The sequence below is a fragment of the Lentinus tigrinus genome (genome assembly GCF_003813185.1).
Source record: "Lentinus tigrinus ALCF2SS1-7 unplaced genomic scaffold L226scaffold_64, whole genome shotgun sequence".
Lineage (NCBI taxonomy): Eukaryota > Fungi > Basidiomycota > Agaricomycetes > Polyporales > Polyporaceae > Lentinus > Lentinus tigrinus.
The window spans coordinates 56,803-78,456 of NW_027137973.1; the positions used below are offsets into that span (position 1 = coordinate 56,803).

Here is a 21,654-nt window from a genome sequence, read left to right on the forward strand (position 1 = left end):
TTTGTTCTCTTCCGAGGGATACGTACATGAAACCAGGTTGCAAGCCAGCATCAGAGACTTCGGCGGAAGGTAGTCGTAGTACGTGAGCCATGTGCGGCACAAAGTTGAAGCAGTAGTGCTTCAAGCGTTCAAGTACTGCAAGTCTGGGAGGCGAACATGCGCCATGACCTCATCTATGCGGCCCACGTGGGCAACATCGCTTTCACATGCCGCCCAGTACTGCGGCCCGCCAGCCTCCTAAACGACTGGGAAACATTTCTGGGGAGTGTTTGGATCCCGGTCCAACGCGAACGCCTGGTTGAGCATCGACTGCACTATTTCTATGGGCATCATGAACGTTGAACCTCGAAGAAAGTAGTAACTCGTGCTGCTGCTGAATGATGTTGATCTGCACCGGGAAAGTTCAGAAAGAGTCAGAGTGAAAGCAAACGACTCACCATCAGAATGAGCCTCTTGATCGAGTCCTCAGACCGGCTCGTCTTGCACGACATCATACACGTACAGACGGAAGTTGAGTGCTCCTCGCGAAGTCTCCCAACCAACTCGCTGGCAGACTGGAGCTGCTGCGGTGTCGGAAATAAGCCTGACAGACTGCACGCCGAGCGCTCCGTTCACGCAAACAGGTTGTTGCTGCTGTGGTGCGTCATTGCGACTGCGGGATGTTCTCCATGGAAGGGGGAGTAAGAGGGGCAGACGAGATGACGTGATGTACCCTAGCCTCTCGGAACCAGGTATAAGAGTACTATCGCACAAAGAGGTCGATTCCTCGTGTGCTCACTGCTACAAATGACTGTATTGAAGAAGTACACACCTCGCGGGTGGCGACACTGCGAACTCACTCTAGACGATTACCAATGAAGCCTGTGGTTTGGACACCGGTTGCCAGTCGGGTTCTTGTCCAAGTACTTCTGATGATACTCCTCAGCATCCCACCACACGCCTGCTGGGGTGATCTCCGTCACGATCTTCTTGTCTGAGACGCAGGGGTAAGCGGCGTGAGTGCGCATAAGGACGAGCGAACGTACCTATCGGTTCGAAGTGTTTCTGGTGCACCTCCGCTGTGACGCGCTTCGCGATCTCGAGCTGCTCAGGCGTGTGGTAGAAGATAGCGGAGCGATATTCTGCGAGAGGTGATGAGCCTGAGGAGTGTACGGAGAGTTTCAGTCAAGGTAGGTCACTTACGTCTACCTGTGTCCTTTCCTTGGCGGTCGAGGGTCGTGGGGTCATGGGTGCGGTAGAAGAACTCTGCGCGCGATAGTCACGATCAACATTGTTCTCAAGAAACGACTCGCGACTCAATAGCACACAGTAAAGGCGACACTCACCAACAAGTTCATTGTACTTGACGATACTCGGGTCGAACTCGATCCGCACGGCCTCTGCATGGTCCGTCATCCCCGAACGCACGGTCTTGTAATCCGGGTTCGTCGCCTCCTCCTTTCCACCCGTGTATCCAACCGTAGTCTTGAGAATGCCCTTGTTCTCCTCTGGTGGGAAATTCTTCAGGAAGATATTCTCGACACCCCAGAAACATCCGGCCGCGAATGTCGCGATTTCGTGCGTGCCATTCCCTGCGTTTGTATCGATGTCCATGAGCACTTTACTGGTTGGTCGCTGCAGCTTGGAAGTCACACACCCGACATGATTGCTGCGAACGCTAGTGGGCTGATCCTGAGAGAGCGGACGAAGCTGGAAGTGGGAGACTCTTCATCTTGAAGAGGCAGCTAAGTATGTGAAGAGCTGAAGAGCAACAGTGTGCTCATCCCGCGTCAGCATAACGCAAGACCACGTGTCACAGTGTACTCTAGAGTATGTAAGTACTTGAGTCCTGGCTATCCTATTCGCCATCGTGCAGAGCGGTCAGCAGTGAGATAGTATAGTGAAGCGAGCTGCGAGGTTGATGAAGTCCAGTGCTGACAGTATAATGGAATAGGGATTCACACCGATGTGGTTAGCGCAAAGCAGCTGTCAAGTGCGCACTGAGAAGGAGAGTCAATATTGAATGACGGCATCACAACTTTTTGTTATCTGGTCAACAACTGAATGTTACTAGAGGCTTACGAGATTACTTATTGCCATTATAATCAATTACTCAATAGGGCGCTGCGCGCGTCCAGCGCGTCGTGGAGGGTACACGCTGCACGACTTGAAGTCGCTCTCCAACACCCTCCATCCCGTCGGGCGACGACGGCCTTAATGAGGCTCTTCACTCTCTGTCTTTTGGCTGCATGCGCTCGGGCTCTACACTCATATGAGGTTGGAGTAACCGACTGGCACAAACCGTTCGCTGGCGTACCGCTCCTCCTCTCCGAATCTACGTCCCCGGTCTTCCACAGGAGCAAGCACCAAGATGGGCAGTCGAGTAGTATGATCCTGAGCGCGACACAGAGCAATGTGCTTGCTGCATACCATTCGGTCAATGGGTCGCTTGGTGAGTCGCAGTCTGTCACCTACATTCGCCCAGCTGAGACAGGAACGGTCAAGGATAGCATGGCGACACCTATTCGAGGATGAGGATAACATTCTTGCGTTCCGGAAAGACAAGGATGGTGAGTGTTTGGTATCGCGCCCATGTTCTCGTTGTCCCTGTGCCTACACACACGGCCTTGCCGATGACGGTACCGCCGCGTTGCTCCCCTACTCCGAGTTCAGCAGCTGCTGCATCGCAGTTAGGGACAGACGCCCCGCGCATCGTAAATATGTATCCTTTTTGCGAAAGCAACTTCGCCTACCTGCTAGGCAATTGGTATCGAGCCGTGTGCGCCTGATGCAAGGTTGCCCTGGTGTCGCCCATTCGCTCATTTCGTCTGCATTCCTGCATTGTCTGGCGCCTTCGCACTGGCCATGACTGTAGCTTGAGATAGGCAGGAATATCTACGTCGAGAGGGTACGAGTACGACGCTTCCTTTATGAGCGCTTTCGGGCGATTCATTGCCAAATTGCGTCCCTCAGCATCCCTTCTCTGATATACTGTCCGGCTTGTTGTGTGCTAACATAACCCACAGTTGTGGTCGCGCTATCTGGCCCTGGCGGTGCTTACTTCCGTATCTTCGACTCCACCGCTGGTCATCTGCTATCCGAGACTCGTCTACACGACCCCACCGCGGGCCTTCTTCAAGAGCCTGGGTCGTTAGGAATTGCCGTTGCCTTCGGATCCGAAGAGAAGGAGAAGGATATCTTCGTGCTCACTAACGGACACACCCTCCGTAGACTCAGTCGTCGAACGGGGGAAGTCAGTTGGGGTTGGACAGCTCCAGACCAAACGTGAGGACCCTCCGAGTGGTGGCGAGGTTGAGATCACTCATTCTGTTCATTACAGGTCTTCTGTGATCTATTCGAAGATCCTTGTCGCACCCTCGACCGTTTATCTCCTCGGCCTAACCAAGTCTTTCGCCTCGTACACGCTGCATATTACGTCTCTCTCTCCAGAGACGGGCGAGCTCATCAACTCAGGAGATATTCCTTCCCGCATCACCTCCGGTCTCTCTGAACTACTGGTTCTCAGTGACGTCAAGCAACCTGAAACCAACCCTCAAATCGTCTGGTTGGAGGAGGGCGCGATCAAGGCCTTCCCGCTTACTCCTGGCCTCAAATCGAAGTCCTCCGTAGTGAAGGGTGCCGTCTACAAGAACATAGAAGACGTCGGTCTATCTGAGTATGGGCAGTTCGTTGCCATCAAGGACGACGGATCTGGTCGGGTGATTAAACTTACTCCTGAGGGTCTGAAGGTAATCTGGGAGTTCTCCGACTCGGTAGGTACACACTCGTCTAGGCTGTCAGATACGCGGGGCTGATCCCCTTTGCTATAGGCTACATCTCCTCAACGCACCGGATCGATATACTCCGGAGGTATTGATGTGGACGGCTTCCCGTACATCGCACGCGTGTTCTGGATGCACACATTGAAGGTGCGTTGCTTCGTGCACCACATTCGGCGCCCATTCTGATGACTCTTACAGCTAGCGTCCGCGCATGTCTTCGCCGCTCATCTCGCGGAGGGCAAAGGTCTTGTGACAGGCTTCACGTTCCCGTTCAAGACTGGAGAACACGGTATCATCACACACGTACGGCCTCCAAGCTTGTTACCGCTTAATTACTGACGTTGTCCCTCAGGTTGCCGTGGAAGCTGCCAACCCGGAACCGTATAGGGTCCTTGCTCGGCTTGCGCTTACGACGTCCACCGGCGCAGTGCAGATGTGGCAGCAGGATCAACTTCAATGGACACGTGAGGAAGGTCTGGCCGACATCTGGGTCGCCGAGCTGGTCGAGCTTCCTGAACGGAAGATCGCGTCGCACTCCGAGAGCGACCAGGAAACGTTCGGTGCCCGGGTCGCCCGGCAGCTTCTCGACGCGCAGGTATGCACTGCGGCATCCGTGGAGATTGCGTTGCTCCTGTGCTGAGATCTCGCTTGTGCAGGACTTCCCGCAGTATGCCGTCAACTTCATCCGCCGGTTCGTGACCGGATCGTACGCCTCTGTCAGCTCGTCGGTCGCTCCTCCCGCCAACACGACCGAGCCGTTGTCTCGGGATGCATTTGGGTTCCGGAAGGTTATTGTAGCCGCCACGTCGCACGGCAAGCTGTATGGGATCGATTCTGCCAACGGCGAAATCCTGTGGAGCCGTGTCTTTGGCCTCGGATGGGCCGCCCAAGTTGGTGGCCACATCATTCCAGCGAAGATGTTCGTTACGCGGACCGTGAACGACGGGGACTCGCCTCAGGTTGTCCTTGTCACACAGCGGAAGGCAAACAATGTGAGTTACGACCCGACCGCTTCCCTGCACCGTATCTCACAAGCTATCTCCGCAGGGCCTTGTTGATACCGTTCTCTTCCATGTGGACGCCCTGACAGGTGACGATGCGCGGGACAAATCGCAGAGCGTTGACGTCTTACAAGGCGAGGACATCGTGTCCGGCCCACTCGTGGAGGCGTTCCTGCTGCGCACCGCGTCTGGCCGTGCGGTCGTGTGCCTTGACGAGTTCCTTCAGGTGAATGTCTACCCGAACAACGACGAGACGATGCAGGCGCTCGAGAAGATCTTGCCGTCCGTCCGCATCCCGCTGAGGACTGGACCCCCCGGACAGCGCCGGCTCACGGGACATCAGATCCCCAAGACCGTCGAGTTCACTGGGAAGCACATCGCATACCCGACGTGGTCGCTACCCTTCCCGCCCTCCGAGGACATTCGTGCGATATTCGTGCGACCGTCAGATCCCGTCGCGTCCTTCGGGAAGGTGCTGGGCAATCGTACTACGCTCTACAAGTACCTCAACCCTAACCTAGTTGGAGTAGTGACCGGACCCCCATCGACGGCCCCCCTCTCAGAGTCCTCCACTTGCTCCATCTATCTGGTCGATGGTGCCAAGGGAACTGTGATCTACCACGCCGTTCTCCCCTCGGTCGCAGGAGCATGTGACGTGAAGGCTGCACTGGTCGAGAACTGGCTCGTGTACCATTATTACGATAACGAGGTGGGCGTGAACCATGCCAAGGGCTACCGCGTGGTGTCGGTAGAGCTCTACGAAGGTTATGGTGTCGACGATAAACGGAGAAGGTGCGAATCCCTTGTCTCCGCCGCACAAGGCACCAGCTGATTGTATCCGACGCAGTTCCGAGATGTCATCGCTCTCGAACGAGACCACGGCGGTTAGCGTGTACGAGCAGGCGTACATCTTCCCTCGCGGTATTCGCACCCTTACCCCGACGTCGACGAGTTACGGCATCTCCGTCAAGGACATTATCGGTAGGTCTTCTCTTCCTGCTGTTGAGGCATCACACTGAAATTTATCCGCAATCTTAGTCGCGAACGAGAACAACCAGATCCAATCCTTCCCACGTCGATTCCTTGACCCCAGGAGGCCGAGGCAAAAACCAACCGCTGAAGAGGCGGAGGAGTGGCTTATTCAGTACGACCCTGTTCTCCCCGACGACCCGAAGCGCGTCCTCTCGCACAACTACCAAGTACGTACCCCATCTGAATTGGGTGCCTGTGGACCTTGCTCATGACCTCTGTACCGACGTAGGTTGCGAAGACACGGCGAATAATAACGTCACCCGCACTGCTCGAGTCGACGTCGCTGGTCTTCGCCTATGGCTTGGACCTCTTCTTCACGCGTGTCGCCCCATCGAATACGTTCGATGTCCTTAGCGAGAGCTTCAACAAGGCTCAGTTGGTGGTCACGATTGCAGGCCTCGCGTTGGCTATTGCGATCGTGAAGCCGATTGTTGCCAGGAAGCGACTCCGGGAGAGGTGGTACAATTGACCATTGTCCGGATGTTGGCGTTACGTAGTAGAGATTTCTTGTTAAATTATCCGCGTCATGATGCTTTGATTTGCGCTGGTCTCGATGTGTTTGGTCTATCTAAGACTGTGTCCAAGCATATCATACGGTATGGTCACCCTCGCCAACCTGCCGCCCTTCATGTGTCACTGTACACTGTATTCGCGCTCAGCTGCCGTTGCACAGCTCGAATATGTGAGCTGGGACCTGGCTTTCGAGCGAGCTGATGAAAGTGTCCAACGGTATCCACTCGAGGCCAGATACGGGCGTTCCCTCATGGATAACACGCACAAACTTTTCGTCCTGCTTCGTTTGCCAGACCTAGCAGTGTATGATCAGTTGACCGCGAACCAAGCAACAGCTATCCGCTTCGCACCTCCATAACAATCTCCGAGCCCATAGCGGGCCAGCGCAGAGGGGAGACTTTTCCCAAGCCCAGTAGCGCCGCAAGGCGTATCATCGACCCGTCGTGTCCGACGTAGAAGCGGAGCTTGTACGGATCGCCCCCAGAGCGGAAGAGCTTGAAGTTCTGAGCGAGCTCCTGGATGAACACCCCTGTGTGCGAATCGGCGTTAGCACAACGGACCGCGAGGTCGGTGCGAGAGCGGCGTACCGAACGTCAGCTGGTTGTACGCCATCGCATTGTCAGCCGCGTTCCAGATATAGCTGCGCCAATGGGTGAGCATGCCAGGAATACTACCGGCGACTTGGCTGGGAAACGCACTTGTACTCCCAGTCACCGATTGCGACCACCTTCGCCGCATCGGCCTCCGAGACGCAGGCGCCAGTTGAGTTGCAGGGAAGCGGATGGCCGTGGCATGTGCGCGAGGTGAACGTGTCGAAGAAGTGATCGTCTGTGGGCTATTCCGTTAGCGCTGTTGGGGGAAAGGGTCGTGTCTCGGTAACTCACACCAAGAGGCCCAATCTGAACGGTTGGCGGTGCCGAGCGTGGCGTCGAGCCTGGCCTTCAGGTCGGCATTTGCGTCTAAATGGTCCGTCCATGCAGGCACCGATTGGTAGGCGTCGCGAATCGCGTCTGCCGCCGGGCAAGAGTAGGAAGGAACGATGGAGTCTATCTACAAGAGGGCACGGCGGACGTCATCAGCATACGAGATGAACTGAGGCAGTATCTAGAGTAATCCTGCAAAGTGCCGGGGGCTCGACTCACGGGTGAAGGTTGAGTGGTGACCGGGAATGACCTTGCAGTGGTCGCAGGGTCCATGCCAGTGAGAAACCCGCTGGCGACCTGAAAGGTCCTCGTCTCGGTGGACGTGCGTATGAAGATGTCCTTCTCGTTGACCGAGGTCAGGAAGCCCAGCTTGCGGCCATAGACCGACCAGAAGTCCTGACACGGCGTTTTGGTCAGGGAGGCAGCACGCTCAAGGGGTGCCCAAGCATACCTTGCCGTGCGCGGTAGCGTCATCGAAGCCTCCCTTGGTGAGCTGACCGGTGTCACAGGATCCGGTCCAGATCTGCGAGAGAAACGGGTGCCAGGACGGGCTGGTGGTTTCATGAAATACATGCGATCCACTTCCGCCATAGCTGAATTGCGAGAAGTCTGAGCAGTCCCACGGGACCGAGTTGAGCTCGTTCTCCTCCGGATAGAGATTGTCTGGCGACCGCTATCAATACATGCTCATCAGCCGCACCAGTCGTCAAGTCTATCTCCGTCGACAAACCTTGTGGTGACGTATGACGGCGTTCATATACACCAGCTTCGGGTGCGATGCGTTTGCAGGGAGGGAATAGTGTTTAGCATTCACATGAGGGGCATTGCAGTAGTTGTATGTGTTCCAAGGGAGGTTGGACGGCGTGAACGACGAATTGTAGACGCCATCTGCGGAAGATAGAGAACCTGGGTCTGTGTCGCCGCCGATGACGAAACTCGCGAGATAACAGAGAACCGGGATACGCAGGAGTAACACGAGGTAGGAGTCCATGGCATCGAAGGCTGCTGGGGCGACCTGTGGAGACACGAAGCAGAGCATCTTATATGGCTTGATGGACGAACGTGCTTGCCTTGAAAGCTAGATAGTCAGCTGTTGATCAGGTGTCGTAACTGTTGGCAATACGACTGCGACTTTTGGCCGGCATGATCAGAGGTAACGAGTACGCGATTCAACGTCTGATGGTACCAACAAAGCAAAAAAAAAAAAAAAGGCAAGTAGTGTGTCGATACAGATGTGGGTAATTCCAGTCCCGCTCTGGAGTACTTACCTGGGATTTTCCTAGTCGTGCGCCGACTGCAAGTCCAACGAAGGGATTCTCATCAGCAAAATAGAAGTCTAGGGTTGGAAGAACGCTACTGAAGTACTGGTGGTTGGTTTGTTGACAATCTTCAATGCCACCACGCGAAATAGCGCGAAATGCGGTTCGTCAAGCCAGGCCTTGTCAAAGCAAGTTGAAGAGTCGAGGTGTTCAAGTTCAGTAAGAAGGACTCAGCCTGCATACTAGCTACATAACGGCTGATAAATTAGCTACATAAACAATCAGCATTGATATATTTGAACTCCGCCTCAACTGAGAAGCCGTCTTCTTCGGAGTGCTGGTCTGTAGCACTCCTCGTTTTCCTCCTACCTCCTCCTCGCCGACTTCACTCTCGTCTCAAATAACCATGGTGGAGATTACTGTTAGGAAACGTCCTAGGACGGAGGCTGTGGTGACGCAACGGAAGTTTTTCAAGAAAACGGCAAGGGGAAAGGTCATAAAAGGCGAGTACTGTCCGGTCGTGCATAGTATGGAGGATGCTAAGTACGAGTGCGTGAACTAGTCCTTCGAGAACGATATCTACGCGACGACGTGTCCTGCGGTATTCATAGCTGCCAGGTCTGCGCGAGCGAGCAGGAAAGCGTGCTGCCATCCTCCGGATTGTTAGAACACCCTTCATTTCCGAACGGGCACTTTCTGCTTCCAGACACCAATGTCTTCCTATCGCAGGTCAGTCTTCACAGATTCCATATCCCGGTGTCTATAGCCGTGCTTCTCCTTTTCATGATCGTCCCACCTCCCTCAACGTCCTGCTCGCGATCTTCCTCCCATTAACCTTCACCTTGTCCACTCAGATGGATTTAATGGAATCACCTTTATTCGACCCTCCCATTGTGCTCCTTCAGACCGTGCTGGAAGAGGTCCGACATCGGTCACTGCCTCTGTACAACCGGCTGAAGGCGCTGGTGAAAGCAGACGAGAAGAAAGTCTGGGTGTTCTATAACGAGTATCGCTCGTAAGTGAGACCTTCGAACAAACATATGCCATGAGTACCGAAGTGCGAGGGCCTAGGGAAACAGCTGTGATTCGCGAGGATGGAGAGTCGCCGAACGACCGCAACGACAGAGGTACTTTGAGTGTACATTCCAGTGAGATTCTCGCTGAAGTATCGTCAAGGCATCCGCAAGGCAACTGCTTGGTACAAGAGCCACCTCGAACTCTCGCGTCCGGCTATTCGTGGCCAGTCAAGGCCGCCACAGCCAGCTGTCGTCCTACTCACAGATGACGTCGCTAACCGTCAGAAGGCAGAGAAAGAAGGCCTCCCCTGCGTTTCCGGTGCGTCTCAGGCCTTCGCTGCTTTTGCTGTGAGCTCACATAGCTGTTCCAGTGCGCAAATATATTGAAGGATACAAGAACTCGAGCCAATTGCTCGACCTCTTGTCTGCGTCGGGTTCGGATACCATCGAGCCGACCGCCGCCATGGCCATTCGCCAAGCACTCTACCCGGAGGTAAGATTGTCCGTTGCTGGGTTTGAAACCCTAACCTGACTGGTGTTCAGTACCTTCCGACGGCAACTCTGCTTGCGGGAGTGAAGTCGGGGCAACTCCACCAAGGGCACTTCAATGCCAATCAATACAACTATCTTGAGGTAAGTCGCGATATCATACTCATCTCGTAGCGGGTCATTTAGCATGTTGCAGGGGAGCGTTCTTGTCCCCGCCTTCGACAAGCCGGTCCTGCTTGCTGGTCGTGAGAACATGAACCGGGCTGTTCAAGGAGACATCGTTGCCGTCGAGGTATTCGATGAGAAGGAATGGAAGGCGCCCGCCGACGAGGTCGTGGACCAGGAAGGTTAGTGTGATCAGATACTACGGGCATTTGGTAACTTAGTCTTCCTTAGCTACTCTGAAGAATGATGACGCAGAAGACTCGGAGGACGAGGGTGAAGATGACGAGGTCCTCGCAGAGCGGAAGGTGCTCAATGCCGAAGCGGCAAAGCAAGCCGCTTCTAGCAAGCAGCCCACCGGTCGCGTAGTCGGTATCATCAAGCGAAACTGGCGATCGTCCGTGTTTTTTGTTCTAATCTCTACTCTGTTGAGCACGTTATTCACACTTCCGTTACGTCTCACCGCAGATACGTGTGTCATATCGACAGCACCTCCCTGACGTCGACGAACCCCACGTCCCTGTCTCAACAGACTGTCTTCGCGACCCCGGTGTCCCGTCTTTTGCCGCGGATCCGCTTGCGAACTAGACAGGCTCCAGCGCTTATTGGGCAGAAGATCCTGGTGACCATTGATCGATGGGAAAGGACGTCGCGCTACCCGGAGGGGCACTTCGTCCGCGCCCTCGGTAAGGTTCAGAGCAAGGAGGCAGAGCAAGAGTCGCTACTTCTTGAGTTTGATGTGCCATACCGGCCGTTCGGGAAGGCCATTCTCGACTGCCTTCCCCCCGAAGGGGATAAATGGGTAGTCCCCCCGAAAAGCTCCACTCATTCGGACTGGAGGGATAGGGAAGATTTGAGGGACCTAATCATATGTAGCATCGATCCACCAGGTGTGTGGCGCAGAAGCGATAGTCGTGGACGTGACGCACTGAAGCTCTTTGGTCCAGGCTGCCAGGACATCGACGATGCACTGCATGCGCGTCGACTCCCTAACGGCAATGTCGAGGCTGGTGTCCGTGAGTTCCTTCACTTACCCTTGCACTTCCGCGCACTGATGGGTGAGGTAGACATCGCCGACGTCTCGCACTTTGTCCATCCTGACACGCCAATGGATCACGAAGCCGCTGCTCGTGGGACAACCGTGTACTTGGTGGACAAGCGGATCGATATGTTACCCGCTCTTCTGGGCACGAACCTTTGCTCCCTTCGTCCTCACGTGGAACGCCTAGCCTTCTCAGTCATCTGGGTTCGTCGTCATCCCAGAAACTCGTATTTCACATCTGGGGTGCTGAAATTGCCTCTCATAGGAATTGTCTCCTGAAGCCGAGATCGTGAACGTCCGCTTTACAAAATCCGTGATTGCGTCCAAATCCGCTTTTACGTACGAGGAGGCTCAAATTCGCAAGGACGACCCGTGCGTGAACTGCCATTGCCTGCGTGAGATAGGCCGATTGCTTATCACTTTGGCAGGAAGCTCTCCGACGAACTGACGGAGAGCATTCGACTTCTTAATGATCTGGCTCGGAAGCTGAAGGCGGGCAGGATGGCAGCAGGCGCACTGAATCTAGCTTCCCCCGAAGTCAAAATCCAACTTGACAGCTCTGAATCGTCCGACCCCGTAGATGTGGAGCAGAAGGAGCTGCGTGAGACGAACAGCCTGGTGGAGGAGTTCATGCTCCTCGCCAACATCAGCGTCGCGCGGAAGATTCAGGAGACTTTCCCACAGACGGCAGTCCTCAGGTTCGTCCACTCTCGATGTTCCCAAGCTAGTCAGTAGCCGATGCTCAGGTTTCGCCGATAGACGGCACCTGCCCCCGCCCCGGACCAACTTTGAGAAGCTGCAGGACATTCTCAAGAAGCGGAAGGGGATGACACTTGACGTTTCCAGTTCGGGCGCACTCGCCGCGTCGCTCGACAAATGTGTGGTGAGCATGCCTGATAGAACCCCTCTTTTCCGCTCCGCGCTCACCCTGCTCCTGCAGGACCCCAACGAACCCGCATTCAATACGTTGGTCCGCATCATGGCTACGCGATGCATGCTGTCTGCGGAGTACTTCTGTTCCGGAAGTGTGGCCCGGGATACGTTTGGCCATTATGGACTGGCCAGTCCTATCTACACACACTTCACCAGTCCGATCAGACGCTATGCTGGTAAGTGGCACTTCTAGTTAGGTCGCTTGTGCAGGGAGCTCACTAGAGCCCCCTACCGGCGCCCCACCCAATGAAGACGTCTTGGCGCATCGTCAACTTGCGGCGTCCATCGGCTATTCGCCCTTGCACGCCAGCCTGCATTCGAAATCCCACGTTGAACGGGTCCTTGAAGTCGTGAACAAACGCCATCGAATGGCCCAGATGGCAAGCAGGGCAAGCATCGAATTCTACGTTGGCCTCGCCTTGAAAGCCCGCAGCGAGAAGGGGACAGTGCTCGAGGACGCATTCGTGATTCGAACGTTCAGGAATGGTCTGGGCGTCTTCGTTTCCAGGTACGTGAACCTTGCTTGTGCCAGGTTTGGGGGCGAGAAGGATGTCGTAATCGTAACCTTCCTCGTTAGATTGGGTATCGAAGGCCTCGTGACTTTCAAGCGCGAGATCCAGTTCGATGCGGACAACTACACTATAACTGCCCCTGCGGAAGACCACGACGTAACGATCTCGGTATTCGACAAGGTCCAGGTGACGGTAGAGGTTGAGCAAGACAAAAACACGCAACGCGGGCGCGTCGTCATGTATTTATCAAAACCCATTGATTCACGCCGTCTGTGAGGTCAGGTTGGCATGTTGGTTGCTCAGTACGTGCAATAGTTACATACACCGTCATACTCGTGCGTTTCATATACATATCTGTATTGCGACCCCAAGAACAGGAAGCGAAACCGAGACGGGCCCACCTCCGATCGGGCCCCGGCTTTTCACTCTCGTGTGTCGCCTTCTCGCCTCGCATAGTGGCCCTCGAGCCTGGGAATGAAGTCCGCAGGTTCGGAATAGAGCCGCCGTGGCTGGCTTCCGGAAGCGGATAGCCTGGGGATCTCCGGCCTGCGCTCGCCAACCTATTGGTGACAATCCCCCAGGAGATCTGGCGGTGACAGCAAAGGCAAAGCTTGGACGGCAATTACACGAGAGGTCTAGTGCTATTTTTCACACCGTTTACCTCACAATTATGCACCAGTTGGTGCCTTCCTTAACGATGAAACGTGGGGGCTATACGCAGGAACTCTATAGACCCCGTGTGCGGACCCACCTGTTTGGACCGTATCTTCTCGTAAACATTCTCCAGCTGAACCACGTTCCAGTAGCGAGCGTGGAATCGTCGCTCGTTCGCGAAGAACTGTCCCGGATATGAAGTTATGAAGGAGTACACGGGGAACAAATCCTCCACCCGGATAAATAGGCCAAGGAACACGGAGTTGGAGCTCGTCAGTCCGCCCGACCTCGCTACAATGGCTGCCACATTCGATCCTTGGCTTGCGGCTCTCGTCCCTACCCTCATTCTCGTCGTAGTCGTCTCTCTCAATAAGAGAAGGCAGTCTCTACCCCCCGGTCCCAAAGGCCTTCCTCTCCTAGGGAATATCCTCGACGTCCCCAAGGAGTTTGAATGGCTGGCATACGCCCGATGGAGCCGAGAATGCCGTGTGTTTATTGCGTCCATCATGGCAGGGATCGTCTGACGATGACATCTATACAGGCTCCGATGTCATCTACCTCAACCTCGCTGGAACTCCTGTTATCGTCGTCAATTCCGCTCAAGCAGCGCACGAGCTTTTCGAGAAGAAGTCATCGCTCTACTCAGACAGGTGCGCTCAGGTTCCATGCACACGCCGTCCGCGGTAATCGTTAACTGCGAAACACGCACCAGGACCCGCATGCCGATGTTAAATGAGTTGTACGTCAGCCGAGCCCTCTCGTAAGTTCATCACTGACGCACCATAGGGTCGGCTGTGACTGGCACTTCGTGTTCATGGGTTACGGTGAGAGCTGGCGGGAACGCCGCCGGGTCTTCCATCAATACTTCCACCCGAACGCAACCAAGAACTACCGTCCGCGGGAGCTCAAGGTCGCGCGAGAGCTTCTCCGTCGGCTTCTCGAGTCACCAGACGATTTCATGGTGCATCTTCGGCAGTACGTGTTTGTTTCATCTTCTGGTCGCCGGCGCGAGTTTGATTCCCGGGGCGCACCAGCATGGCAGGATCTCTCATCCTCGGAGTCGCCTATGGCATCGACGTGCAACCGAAGAACGATCCATACATCGCTACAGCCGAAACTGCACTGCATGCGATGTCGATGGCTGGTAACGCCGGCGCGTACCTCGTGGATTACATTCCCATCCGTGAGCTCCACACCTCTTCGTTCTCGAAAGGCAGATCAAAGAACCGACGAATTTCAATAGTGAAGCACATCCCTTCCTGGCTTCCTGGAGCCACATTCAAACGGCAGGCAGCCGAGTGGAAGAAAGCCACCGACGCGATGGTAGAGCGCCCGTTCAAGGCGGTTAGGAAGGCGATGGTGAGCTTAAATCCTCGAAGCGGGGCCTTGTGTGAAAGTTGTCTGGAAATTGAAGCTTTCGTGCAGGCAGAGGGCAGGGCCACCCCGTCAATGATCTTGTCTCTCCTCAGCGAGGCTGACGATAGCGAAGACAAGCAGCGCAAGGAGACGGTGTTCAGCGGTGTTGCAGCTGCGGCATACACTGGTAGATGACCGTGTCTTTCCTCTGCCATATACGATGATGCTGACTGTTCCTTGTACCTGAAGGTGGTTCTGATACTGTAGGTCTCTTCCGCTATCACCACATTGTGGTACTTATCCCCTTCGCAGACCGTATCCGCTCTGGGTTCCTTCTTCCTCGCCATGCTGCTCTATCCTGAGATTCAACGCAAAGCTCAGGCAGAGGTCGATCGCGTCATCGGCCGAGACCGCTTACCCGACTTCTCCGATGAACCCTCCATTCCGTATGTGACCGCACTTGTGAAGGAGGTGCTCAGGTGAGTCAGGCCTCGACGGCATCACCCGCCCTCCTTCCTTCCTGACCACCTTCCTTGCAGATGGCGTCCCGTTACCCCTCTAGGTATGCACGATCTCTTCCCCCGTCCTAGAAACAGCTCATAACGATATACATCGCAGCTGTTCCTCACCGGCTCACATCTGACGACGTCTACAACGGCTACCACCTTCCTGCTGGCTCCATCGTCGTTGGTAACTCTTGGTAGGGGAGCGAAGCTTGCTCGTATATGCCGTGACTAATGAATTGGATGCTCAGGGCAATGCTCCACGATGAGAGGATGTTCTACGAACCCGAGGAGTTCATCCCGGAACGCTGGCTGAACGAGGACGGCAGTCTGCGCGAAGAGATGCGTGACGCTGAGCTCGCAGCATTCGGGTTTGGCAGGAGGATCTGCCCAGGGCGTCACCTTGCCGCTGCGTCTATCTGGATCGGTATTGCTTCCACCCTGACCACCTTCGATTTGGCCAAGCCTGTCGACGAGGATGGTAAGGTTATCGAACCTAGTGGGGAATACATCAGTGGTCTCGTTACGTGAGTGGCTAGTCTAGTCTCCGAGCGGCCTTCGCGCACTAACGCGCTCGTGGACAGCTACCCGAAATCTTTCCAATGCGTTTTCAAGACGCGCTCCGAGAATACCGCCAAGCTCATATACGCCGGCCTTCAAGCGTGCGACTGAGTTCGCGACGCATCATCGTCTCTTCGTTCCTTTCTGTCCAAACTAACCCAGCGTCTCTGTCCGACTTTCCATTTCCCTGCTGCTCTCATGTCCTGGTTCTTGCTTTGCCCCTCTCCTCGCGCATGCTGCACCTTTGCTCTCGATTATCATTGTGTACAAAGCGCTCTGGTTCTGCTCTGCTTCGCTCACGTATACCGAGCCAGTGTAAAGTAGTACGTCGTATACCAATACTCTCTTCATAGTTGCGACGTCTCCTCTCATGTTCTCTCTGACTCATCACCTGTACCAATTCCGAAGCCCCATAGTTTGACGGACGAATCGTGGGAGATTGGTTGAAGTCTCTGGCGGTTAATTGTGATCCTTGCCGATTCTGCTTGATCTCGCTCGTCCGAGAGATCGTCCTGGACGCGCCGGCTATTCTCGTCTTGGTCCTCGGATTCAGACTCTTCTTCCGATGCATCGCTCGTCGCGTGTTTGGAGCGGTCGAAGTGACGCGATCCTGACACCGAGAGCAGCAATGGGCGCAGCGGGTGAAACGCAACCGACCCCACCGCGTCTACGTGGACGTCAGACAACGAGGCTAATCACAGGACACGGGATGATTCAGCGGCCGTGGCCACGTACCATGATGGCCGTTGTATTGCATGATGGGCATGTTTCGCGGCGTTGAATCTGTATAGGAGTCGTTCTCACCCTCAACCGTTCCCGTCCGCGCAGTTAAATCGAAGACGGAAATGCCGCCGTCCTGACCGCGTACATGCGCACGCGTGGGGCCCATGTCAGTACCTCGTGTACAGAATTCAGTAGCAAGGAAGGGGGGACGGACCTCGCCCCCAACGGCCAACCATTTCCCGCCGTAATCAATATCGAAGCGCAGTCGTTGGTTCGTCGACGTCCTGCGAACCTTCCCGTCGACCGGGGCCGTCGGGAAGTGCGTGGTGTATATGTCTACTGGACGGGTGATGTCTCCACGCAGATCCCAGCAGTAGATAGGCTCCATCCGTCGGAACGAGGCATAGAGCAGGTATGGTCGTGCGGGATTGAACATCAACTGGTGACCTTCTCAGCGCTCGGACGCTTATCGCGGATGCGGATTGCAAGTCATACCTGCGAAACGCTAGCCCGGACCCCATACCCTGCTCCAGCCTGCTGACCCTCAGCTCCAAGGAACATGACGGGGACCTCTCCGTTTGACTCGGAGAAGATCGCAACATTGGACGAAGAAGGGGCGGAGGGACTGAACGAGCCCGCAGCATAAAGGTCTGATGACATGTCCGGGGTGAATGCAAGTGCCGATATGATTCCTGCCGATAAGCATCAAGCTGAGCGTGTGTGTTCGTCGCATGGATGTCAGAAGGGCGGGAGAACCTTTCAATCCATCGCGGCTCTTCTTCGAAGGTGAGGTATGGAGGCGCATGCCTTCGCCGGGGCGATGGATGTCGAAGACTTCTATCGCATCCTCAAAGCCGCAGTAAAGTCTGACGCCACGAAGGCACAGTCCTGTCACGTAAATGTAGGCACATGGAACGGGAAACGACATACCGGTTTGCGCCAGTATTAAAGGCCACGCTGTGAGGCGCAATCTGCCGTTCACGGTGATCCACGATGCGATATGAGGCCCGGAGCTGTGATATGCCAAAATGGTGAGGGGTCCACAAATAGCGAAGATAAATTTGGAAAACCATACCCGCCCATCAAATGCGTCGAGTAGCTTGACTGGACATTCTCGGACGGACGCCACAAAGCAGAAGGAGGCGGGGTCCCGGATGGTCGCACTGGGGTACCACGTGTAGTCGAGAATGGGAGAAGATTGCGTAAGTCTCCTTGAAAGAAGCGGAAGAGGCGTGGCGTCGACAGAAATACCGAGGAGTTCCGTAGGGCTAAAATTCGCTCAGAATATTTGGGCGCGGTGGGAACATAACCATATGGCTCACAGCTCTGGATATCTGAAGGTCCCGTCTTCGCACTGGGCAAGTGCTACCGAGCCATCGGGACACCTGCGTGAGAGAGATACATGCAGATCAGAACGCAGTTACAGGATGAGATGAAGGGTACCATCTGGCCAGGCGAGGGAAAATACTCGGATCGTTCGCTTCAGATCGTCCTTCTTGAACTCGTGACGAGGACAATAGTTTGGGTGATGCAGTCATGTTGTACACGGGCGGCGACCATGTTCCGGTTACCGGGGTGGTGTTGGGGTCCATAGCAAACTGTGTACTTCGGTCTCAGCGAGGCCCTCTTGACTGAAGGCTACGTTATCCACTGGACTAGTAAGGCTCCTCCTCACTTTCTCACTCTGAGCCTCTGACTTGGACTAGAACTTGAACACCAGTACAACCACTAGAAGGTGCTAATCTCGTGCAACAAGTCAATCCAAGAGGTCAAAATATGACGAAGTTTCAGTGCATACCTATGTACCCCAGTGTCTGAACTAAGCTAAGTTTGTGGCTAATCGAGGACGAGGACTGGAAAATGGATGAAGTCAGCATGTGGCAGATTCCAGCGCAGGGTCAAAGAGTAGCCCTTGCCGAGAACATTTTGTCTCAGTGTTCCTGGAGATGTACACGAACAAGAGCAGTAATTCACACACCTGTACTGAGGAGGAATCGAACTGAAGGTACAAGTTACTACCGCGACGACCGTGACTTAGGTACTGACATGGCCAGGCATAGATAAGATTAGATAAAGGCGTCTATCTGGGCGTTGGATCCCGCATACACGAGCGGTTAAGACGCGTCGTCCTCGCCATTGACCACGACCTCCCCGATCCCCTATCCGTCGTGGACGCGCTATACTACAACCATGAACGTTGGATCTTCGTCACATGGACTTGCCTCTCTGGATGATGTTGTGCAGCACATCACAAGCAGTAACAACCCATCAACCTTGAAAGCATACCTCAACTCCTTCGCGCCGAAAGAATCGAGAGAAACCATCCTAGCAAGCACTTTTGCAGGCGGACAGGATCCCTTAGCTCTATTGGATCCATCGAGGAACACACTGGGATATCTCTACATTCTGTAAGTTCGTCGTATATGCCTCGAAAGAGCTTGAGCAAACTGCGCCACAGTTCTGCGCGATTGAATTCACCAGTCGGGGCGACCCCCTCGTTGGCTGTGATTGAGAGCTTCTGCAGCAACTTTGACCCCAAGCAAGCACGATGTGCGCCAGATCGCGGTATGTCTCAATATACCATCATTGTGCTTAGTGGCGCTCACGTATGTCAGTAACCCTACTCGCTCGAGGAATCGTACGCGCGTCGGAATCATCAAACAACGTGAGTTTCTTGTCCTCATCCTCCTCGAGTCATGATCCATTGGATGCGCGAATGATATGAGCTGATCACTGTGTTTCTTAGGCCAAGTATGCCCTCTCGCCATTGTTCAGCCTTGTCACACGATACCCTCCGCACCTATCCTACCTCACAACACTACATCATATCTTCTTGAAGGTTAGCACACCATACTATGTCTTCTCCATACCATCAACGAGCCAGATGTCAAGACATATGATGATTCCGTGAGGGCTGCGTTCATAGACGACTGGGACGGTCAGGCATCCTTCCATTCCGTTTGGCGTTCGGACGCACGGTGCAAGGATGGTCACCAACTAAGGCTGGATCGCCCAGGAAGACCACCACGATGGGGCACACGCCATCGTTGTCAGAGACCTTGTCGAATTGAGCGCCATCTCTTGGCTAGCAGCCAAGCTCATGCTGCGAGCGTCGTACTACTTCCTTTTGCCTCGTCCATATGTCCTACAATCTGAGACACAGTTGTCGTCGAAGATCTGGCCCAATTCCACTTCCCTTCAGTTGCCGTGTTAAAGGGCACTGCGTCCAGAGTCCCGTCTACTTTCATGGTTGACAGAGTACGCCGCCTCACCCCTCTTGTGTCTTGTCACGTAGAGTCACGTCGCTTCCTGTCGAGGACGCGTGCGACGCTATGAAGGGAGCGAGGCGTGAAGACCATGAGTGTTGTTCGAGAGGACGTCCTGCTCAGGGGTCTGAGGTGGAGAAGGTATCAATCATACTCTCCGTATCATGAATCTGCTCGGGCGTGCGACCCATTCGTAGGACACAATACTGACATAATTCTGCAGTTATGTGTGTCAACACGCCACTTCACCGCTGCGTTACCAGTCCTATCAGTGCCGATCACGCAAGTCGACACCACCCTCTCCGACCTTCATTACAACGACAACCTTGTGTACCACTATGCAGGCGGGATGGCTCTTGCCGCTCTCAAGCAATGGCACAAGGCGGAGGAGTTCTTCGAGATCTGCGTCAGCGCACCTGCTCAAGCCCCTGCGGCGATTCAGCTAGAGGTGTACAAGAAGCTTGTCCTTGTACAACTCATCCAGTATGGAGAGGTACGTGGGGGTCCGCGTCCTAGCGTTCTTGGACCTGACGCGATTGCACCCAGATTGCACCTCTTCCAAAGTACACTCTGCCTGCAATCTCAAGGATGTTCAAGGCAACGCCCTACGCGAGTCTGTTGAAGCAATACCCCATGCAGATCAACAGCCTCCGCACGCTTGTAACGAAAGAGCATGACTTATTCCAACAGGTAAGTACTGCATCAATGTGATCTTCACAGTTAGACTTAACCGTCGCTCGCCAGGAACGTAACCTCGGTCTGATCAACCAGGCGATCGATCGTGCACCCGTTTGGCTCATCAAGAAGTTGACCGCGACGTACCTCACGCTTGGGCTCGCCGACATCGGGAAGGAGGTCGGGATCGATAGCCCAGAGGAGGTCCGAGAGATCATTCTATCCATGGTGCGCTACCCCGCGTATCTCTCTCTAGCTGATGGCGGACGATCTGATCTCCATCCCAGATTGACTCGGGCGAGATCAATGCAAGCATCTCCGCGGACGGGACGGTGACATTCGCCGACCCGATCCCGCAGTTCACGAAGGAGCAGCTCGACAAGATGCTTGTCGAGGCGCAGCAGACGAGCCAGGAGCTGCTCCAGGTCGAGCGCTACATGAATGCCAGCAAGGAGTACTTGACCAAGGTTCGTTGTACTTATCTTCTTACTCCACTTATTTGACTAACTGATCGGGGGATTGAAGGCGATGAAGGCGAAGGATGACGCAGGCTGGGGAGCCGTCGACGAGGACATGTTCCCGCTAGGCATGAGCATGGGCGGACACGGGTGGGCGGAGGATGTCGCATTCTCGTGAGTTTGATATATGTCGCAAATCCTACTAGCAGCTCGTGTTCTGTCTTTCGTTCGCTGCTAGAGTCGTCACAGTGTGCATTGCATCCATGTAGCATTATGTGTGTATTTTGATCGAATTGCCATCACTATCATTTGCCGTCTGGCACTTCGTCGAGCTGTACCAACAAACCACCACCCATTGGTACGTCAAGTTTCATAGATGAAGCTGGCCTACATGCAGGTATCCGTGTTTGATATTGACGGAAGTCGCCGAGTGGCAACTGCCCCAGGTGGTGGGCGCCTATATCAAACAACTTTGATCGCGATCCTACGCCACATCTGACATCAGAGGTTCTAACCACCGTGAGCCATACAACCAGATAACCATTCAACAAACTAGGTGGTTCGCTACCTCCTGGGGGGTGGATAATCGTGGATGGGTTTCCCTCTTTAATCCCAACATAACTGATCGCGTGTCGGATGACTCCTGACCTGGTGTGGCATCAAAGGTGCACCACTCTCTCAAGGTAATGGTGGACTATGGCTCATTCAGAGTATCCTCTTGGGGTAACCCCAGAAATGTGGCATTCTGCGAAAACGACGTCCTCGACCCAGTGGGAGCCTAGACCTTTTTCCATATATAGTAGTTTCTTCCCAAG

The 21,654-nt window shown here is 54.6% G+C and overlaps 7 protein-coding genes across 7 annotated transcripts; 4 read left to right on the top strand and 3 right to left on the bottom strand.

The window, feature by feature from the left end:
* Positions 1 to 770: 770 nt before the first annotated feature.
* On the bottom strand, positions 771 to 1,951 carry L226DRAFT_555551 (peptide methionine sulfoxide reductase). The gene is made up of 5 exons (XM_067683063.1): positions 1,637 to 1,951; positions 1,326 to 1,571; positions 1,183 to 1,245; positions 1,026 to 1,121; positions 771 to 973 (listed from the first exon to the last, which is right to left on the bottom strand). The coding sequence occupies exons 1-5, from the start codon at positions 1,641 to 1,643 to the stop codon at positions 849 to 851; spliced, it is 537 nt and encodes a 178-aa protein (XP_067528964.1). The 5' UTR covers positions 1,644 to 1,951; the 3' UTR covers positions 771 to 848.
* A 182-nt stretch (positions 1,952 to 2,133) lies between these two features.
* Positions 2,134 to 6,417, top strand: L226DRAFT_495777 (DUF1620-domain-containing protein). Its single transcript, XM_067677532.1, has 12 exons — positions 2,134 to 2,431; positions 2,490 to 2,549; positions 3,006 to 3,264; positions 3,320 to 3,752; positions 3,810 to 3,908; positions 3,960 to 4,064; positions 4,114 to 4,356; positions 4,418 to 4,753; positions 4,809 to 5,554; positions 5,610 to 5,743; positions 5,801 to 5,961; positions 6,024 to 6,417. Exons 1-12 carry the CDS (start codon positions 2,197 to 2,199, stop codon positions 6,261 to 6,263), a joined length of 3,051 nt encoding a protein of 1,016 aa, XP_067528965.1. The 5' UTR covers positions 2,134 to 2,196; the 3' UTR covers positions 6,264 to 6,417.
* Positions 6,288 to 8,652, bottom strand: L226DRAFT_540744 (phosphoglycerate mutase-like protein). The gene is made up of 10 exons (XM_067681935.1): positions 8,600 to 8,652; positions 8,499 to 8,536; positions 7,961 to 8,406; positions 7,682 to 7,903; positions 7,450 to 7,626; positions 7,192 to 7,357; positions 7,006 to 7,135; positions 6,895 to 6,947; positions 6,658 to 6,836; positions 6,288 to 6,602 (listed from the first exon to the last, which is right to left on the bottom strand). The coding sequence occupies exons 3-10, from the start codon at positions 8,267 to 8,269 to the stop codon at positions 6,450 to 6,452; spliced, it is 1,389 nt and encodes a 462-aa protein (XP_067528966.1). The 5' UTR covers positions 8,270 to 8,406; positions 8,499 to 8,536; positions 8,600 to 8,652; the 3' UTR covers positions 6,288 to 6,449.
* Positions 8,653 to 8,895: 243 nt separating this feature from the next.
* On the top strand, positions 8,896 to 12,919 carry L226DRAFT_548568 (RNB-domain-containing protein; the record flags this gene model as incomplete). The annotated part of the gene is made up of 18 exons (XM_067682606.1): positions 8,896 to 8,992; positions 9,052 to 9,218; positions 9,344 to 9,504; positions 9,561 to 9,616; positions 9,666 to 9,824; positions 9,877 to 9,998; positions 10,049 to 10,138; positions 10,191 to 10,341; positions 10,391 to 10,553; positions 10,625 to 11,046; positions 11,104 to 11,172; positions 11,224 to 11,402; positions 11,464 to 11,570; positions 11,627 to 11,896; positions 11,958 to 12,081; positions 12,139 to 12,307; positions 12,384 to 12,639; positions 12,709 to 12,919. 18 exons carry the CDS (start codon positions 8,896 to 8,898, stop codon positions 12,917 to 12,919), a joined length of 2,973 nt encoding a protein of 990 aa, XP_067528967.1.
* A 674-nt stretch (positions 12,920 to 13,593) lies between these two features.
* L226DRAFT_473545 (cytochrome P450) lies at positions 13,594 to 15,828 on the top strand (the record flags this gene model as incomplete). The annotated part of the gene is made up of 13 exons (XM_067676525.1): positions 13,594 to 13,783; positions 13,839 to 13,947; positions 14,010 to 14,036; positions 14,084 to 14,272; positions 14,332 to 14,480; positions 14,541 to 14,656; positions 14,723 to 14,840; positions 14,903 to 14,916; positions 14,966 to 15,132; positions 15,193 to 15,215; positions 15,272 to 15,353; positions 15,408 to 15,683; positions 15,741 to 15,828. The coding sequence occupies 13 exons, from the start codon at positions 13,594 to 13,596 to the stop codon at positions 15,826 to 15,828; spliced, it is 1,548 nt and encodes a 515-aa protein (XP_067528968.1).
* A 257-nt stretch (positions 15,829 to 16,085) lies between these two features.
* Positions 16,086 to 18,032, bottom strand: L226DRAFT_548570 (WD40 repeat-like protein; the record flags this gene model as incomplete). The annotated part of the gene is made up of 9 exons (XM_067682607.1): positions 16,086 to 16,384; positions 16,453 to 16,573; positions 16,655 to 16,879; positions 16,936 to 17,132; positions 17,197 to 17,306; positions 17,371 to 17,453; positions 17,516 to 17,708; positions 17,763 to 17,825; positions 17,884 to 18,032. 9 exons carry the CDS (start codon positions 18,030 to 18,032, stop codon positions 16,086 to 16,088), a joined length of 1,440 nt encoding a protein of 479 aa, XP_067528969.1.
* Positions 18,033 to 18,569: 537 nt separating this feature from the next.
* Positions 18,570 to 21,156, top strand: L226DRAFT_540746 (uncharacterized protein). The gene is made up of 9 exons (XM_067681936.1): positions 18,570 to 18,848; positions 18,899 to 19,005; positions 19,056 to 19,105; positions 19,187 to 19,279; positions 19,930 to 20,199; positions 20,253 to 20,396; positions 20,451 to 20,609; positions 20,669 to 20,848; positions 20,907 to 21,156. Exons 1-9 carry the CDS (start codon positions 18,631 to 18,633, stop codon positions 21,015 to 21,017), a joined length of 1,332 nt encoding a protein of 443 aa, XP_067528970.1. The 5' UTR covers positions 18,570 to 18,630; the 3' UTR covers positions 21,018 to 21,156.
* The last annotated feature ends 498 nt before the right edge of the window (positions 21,157 to 21,654 follow it).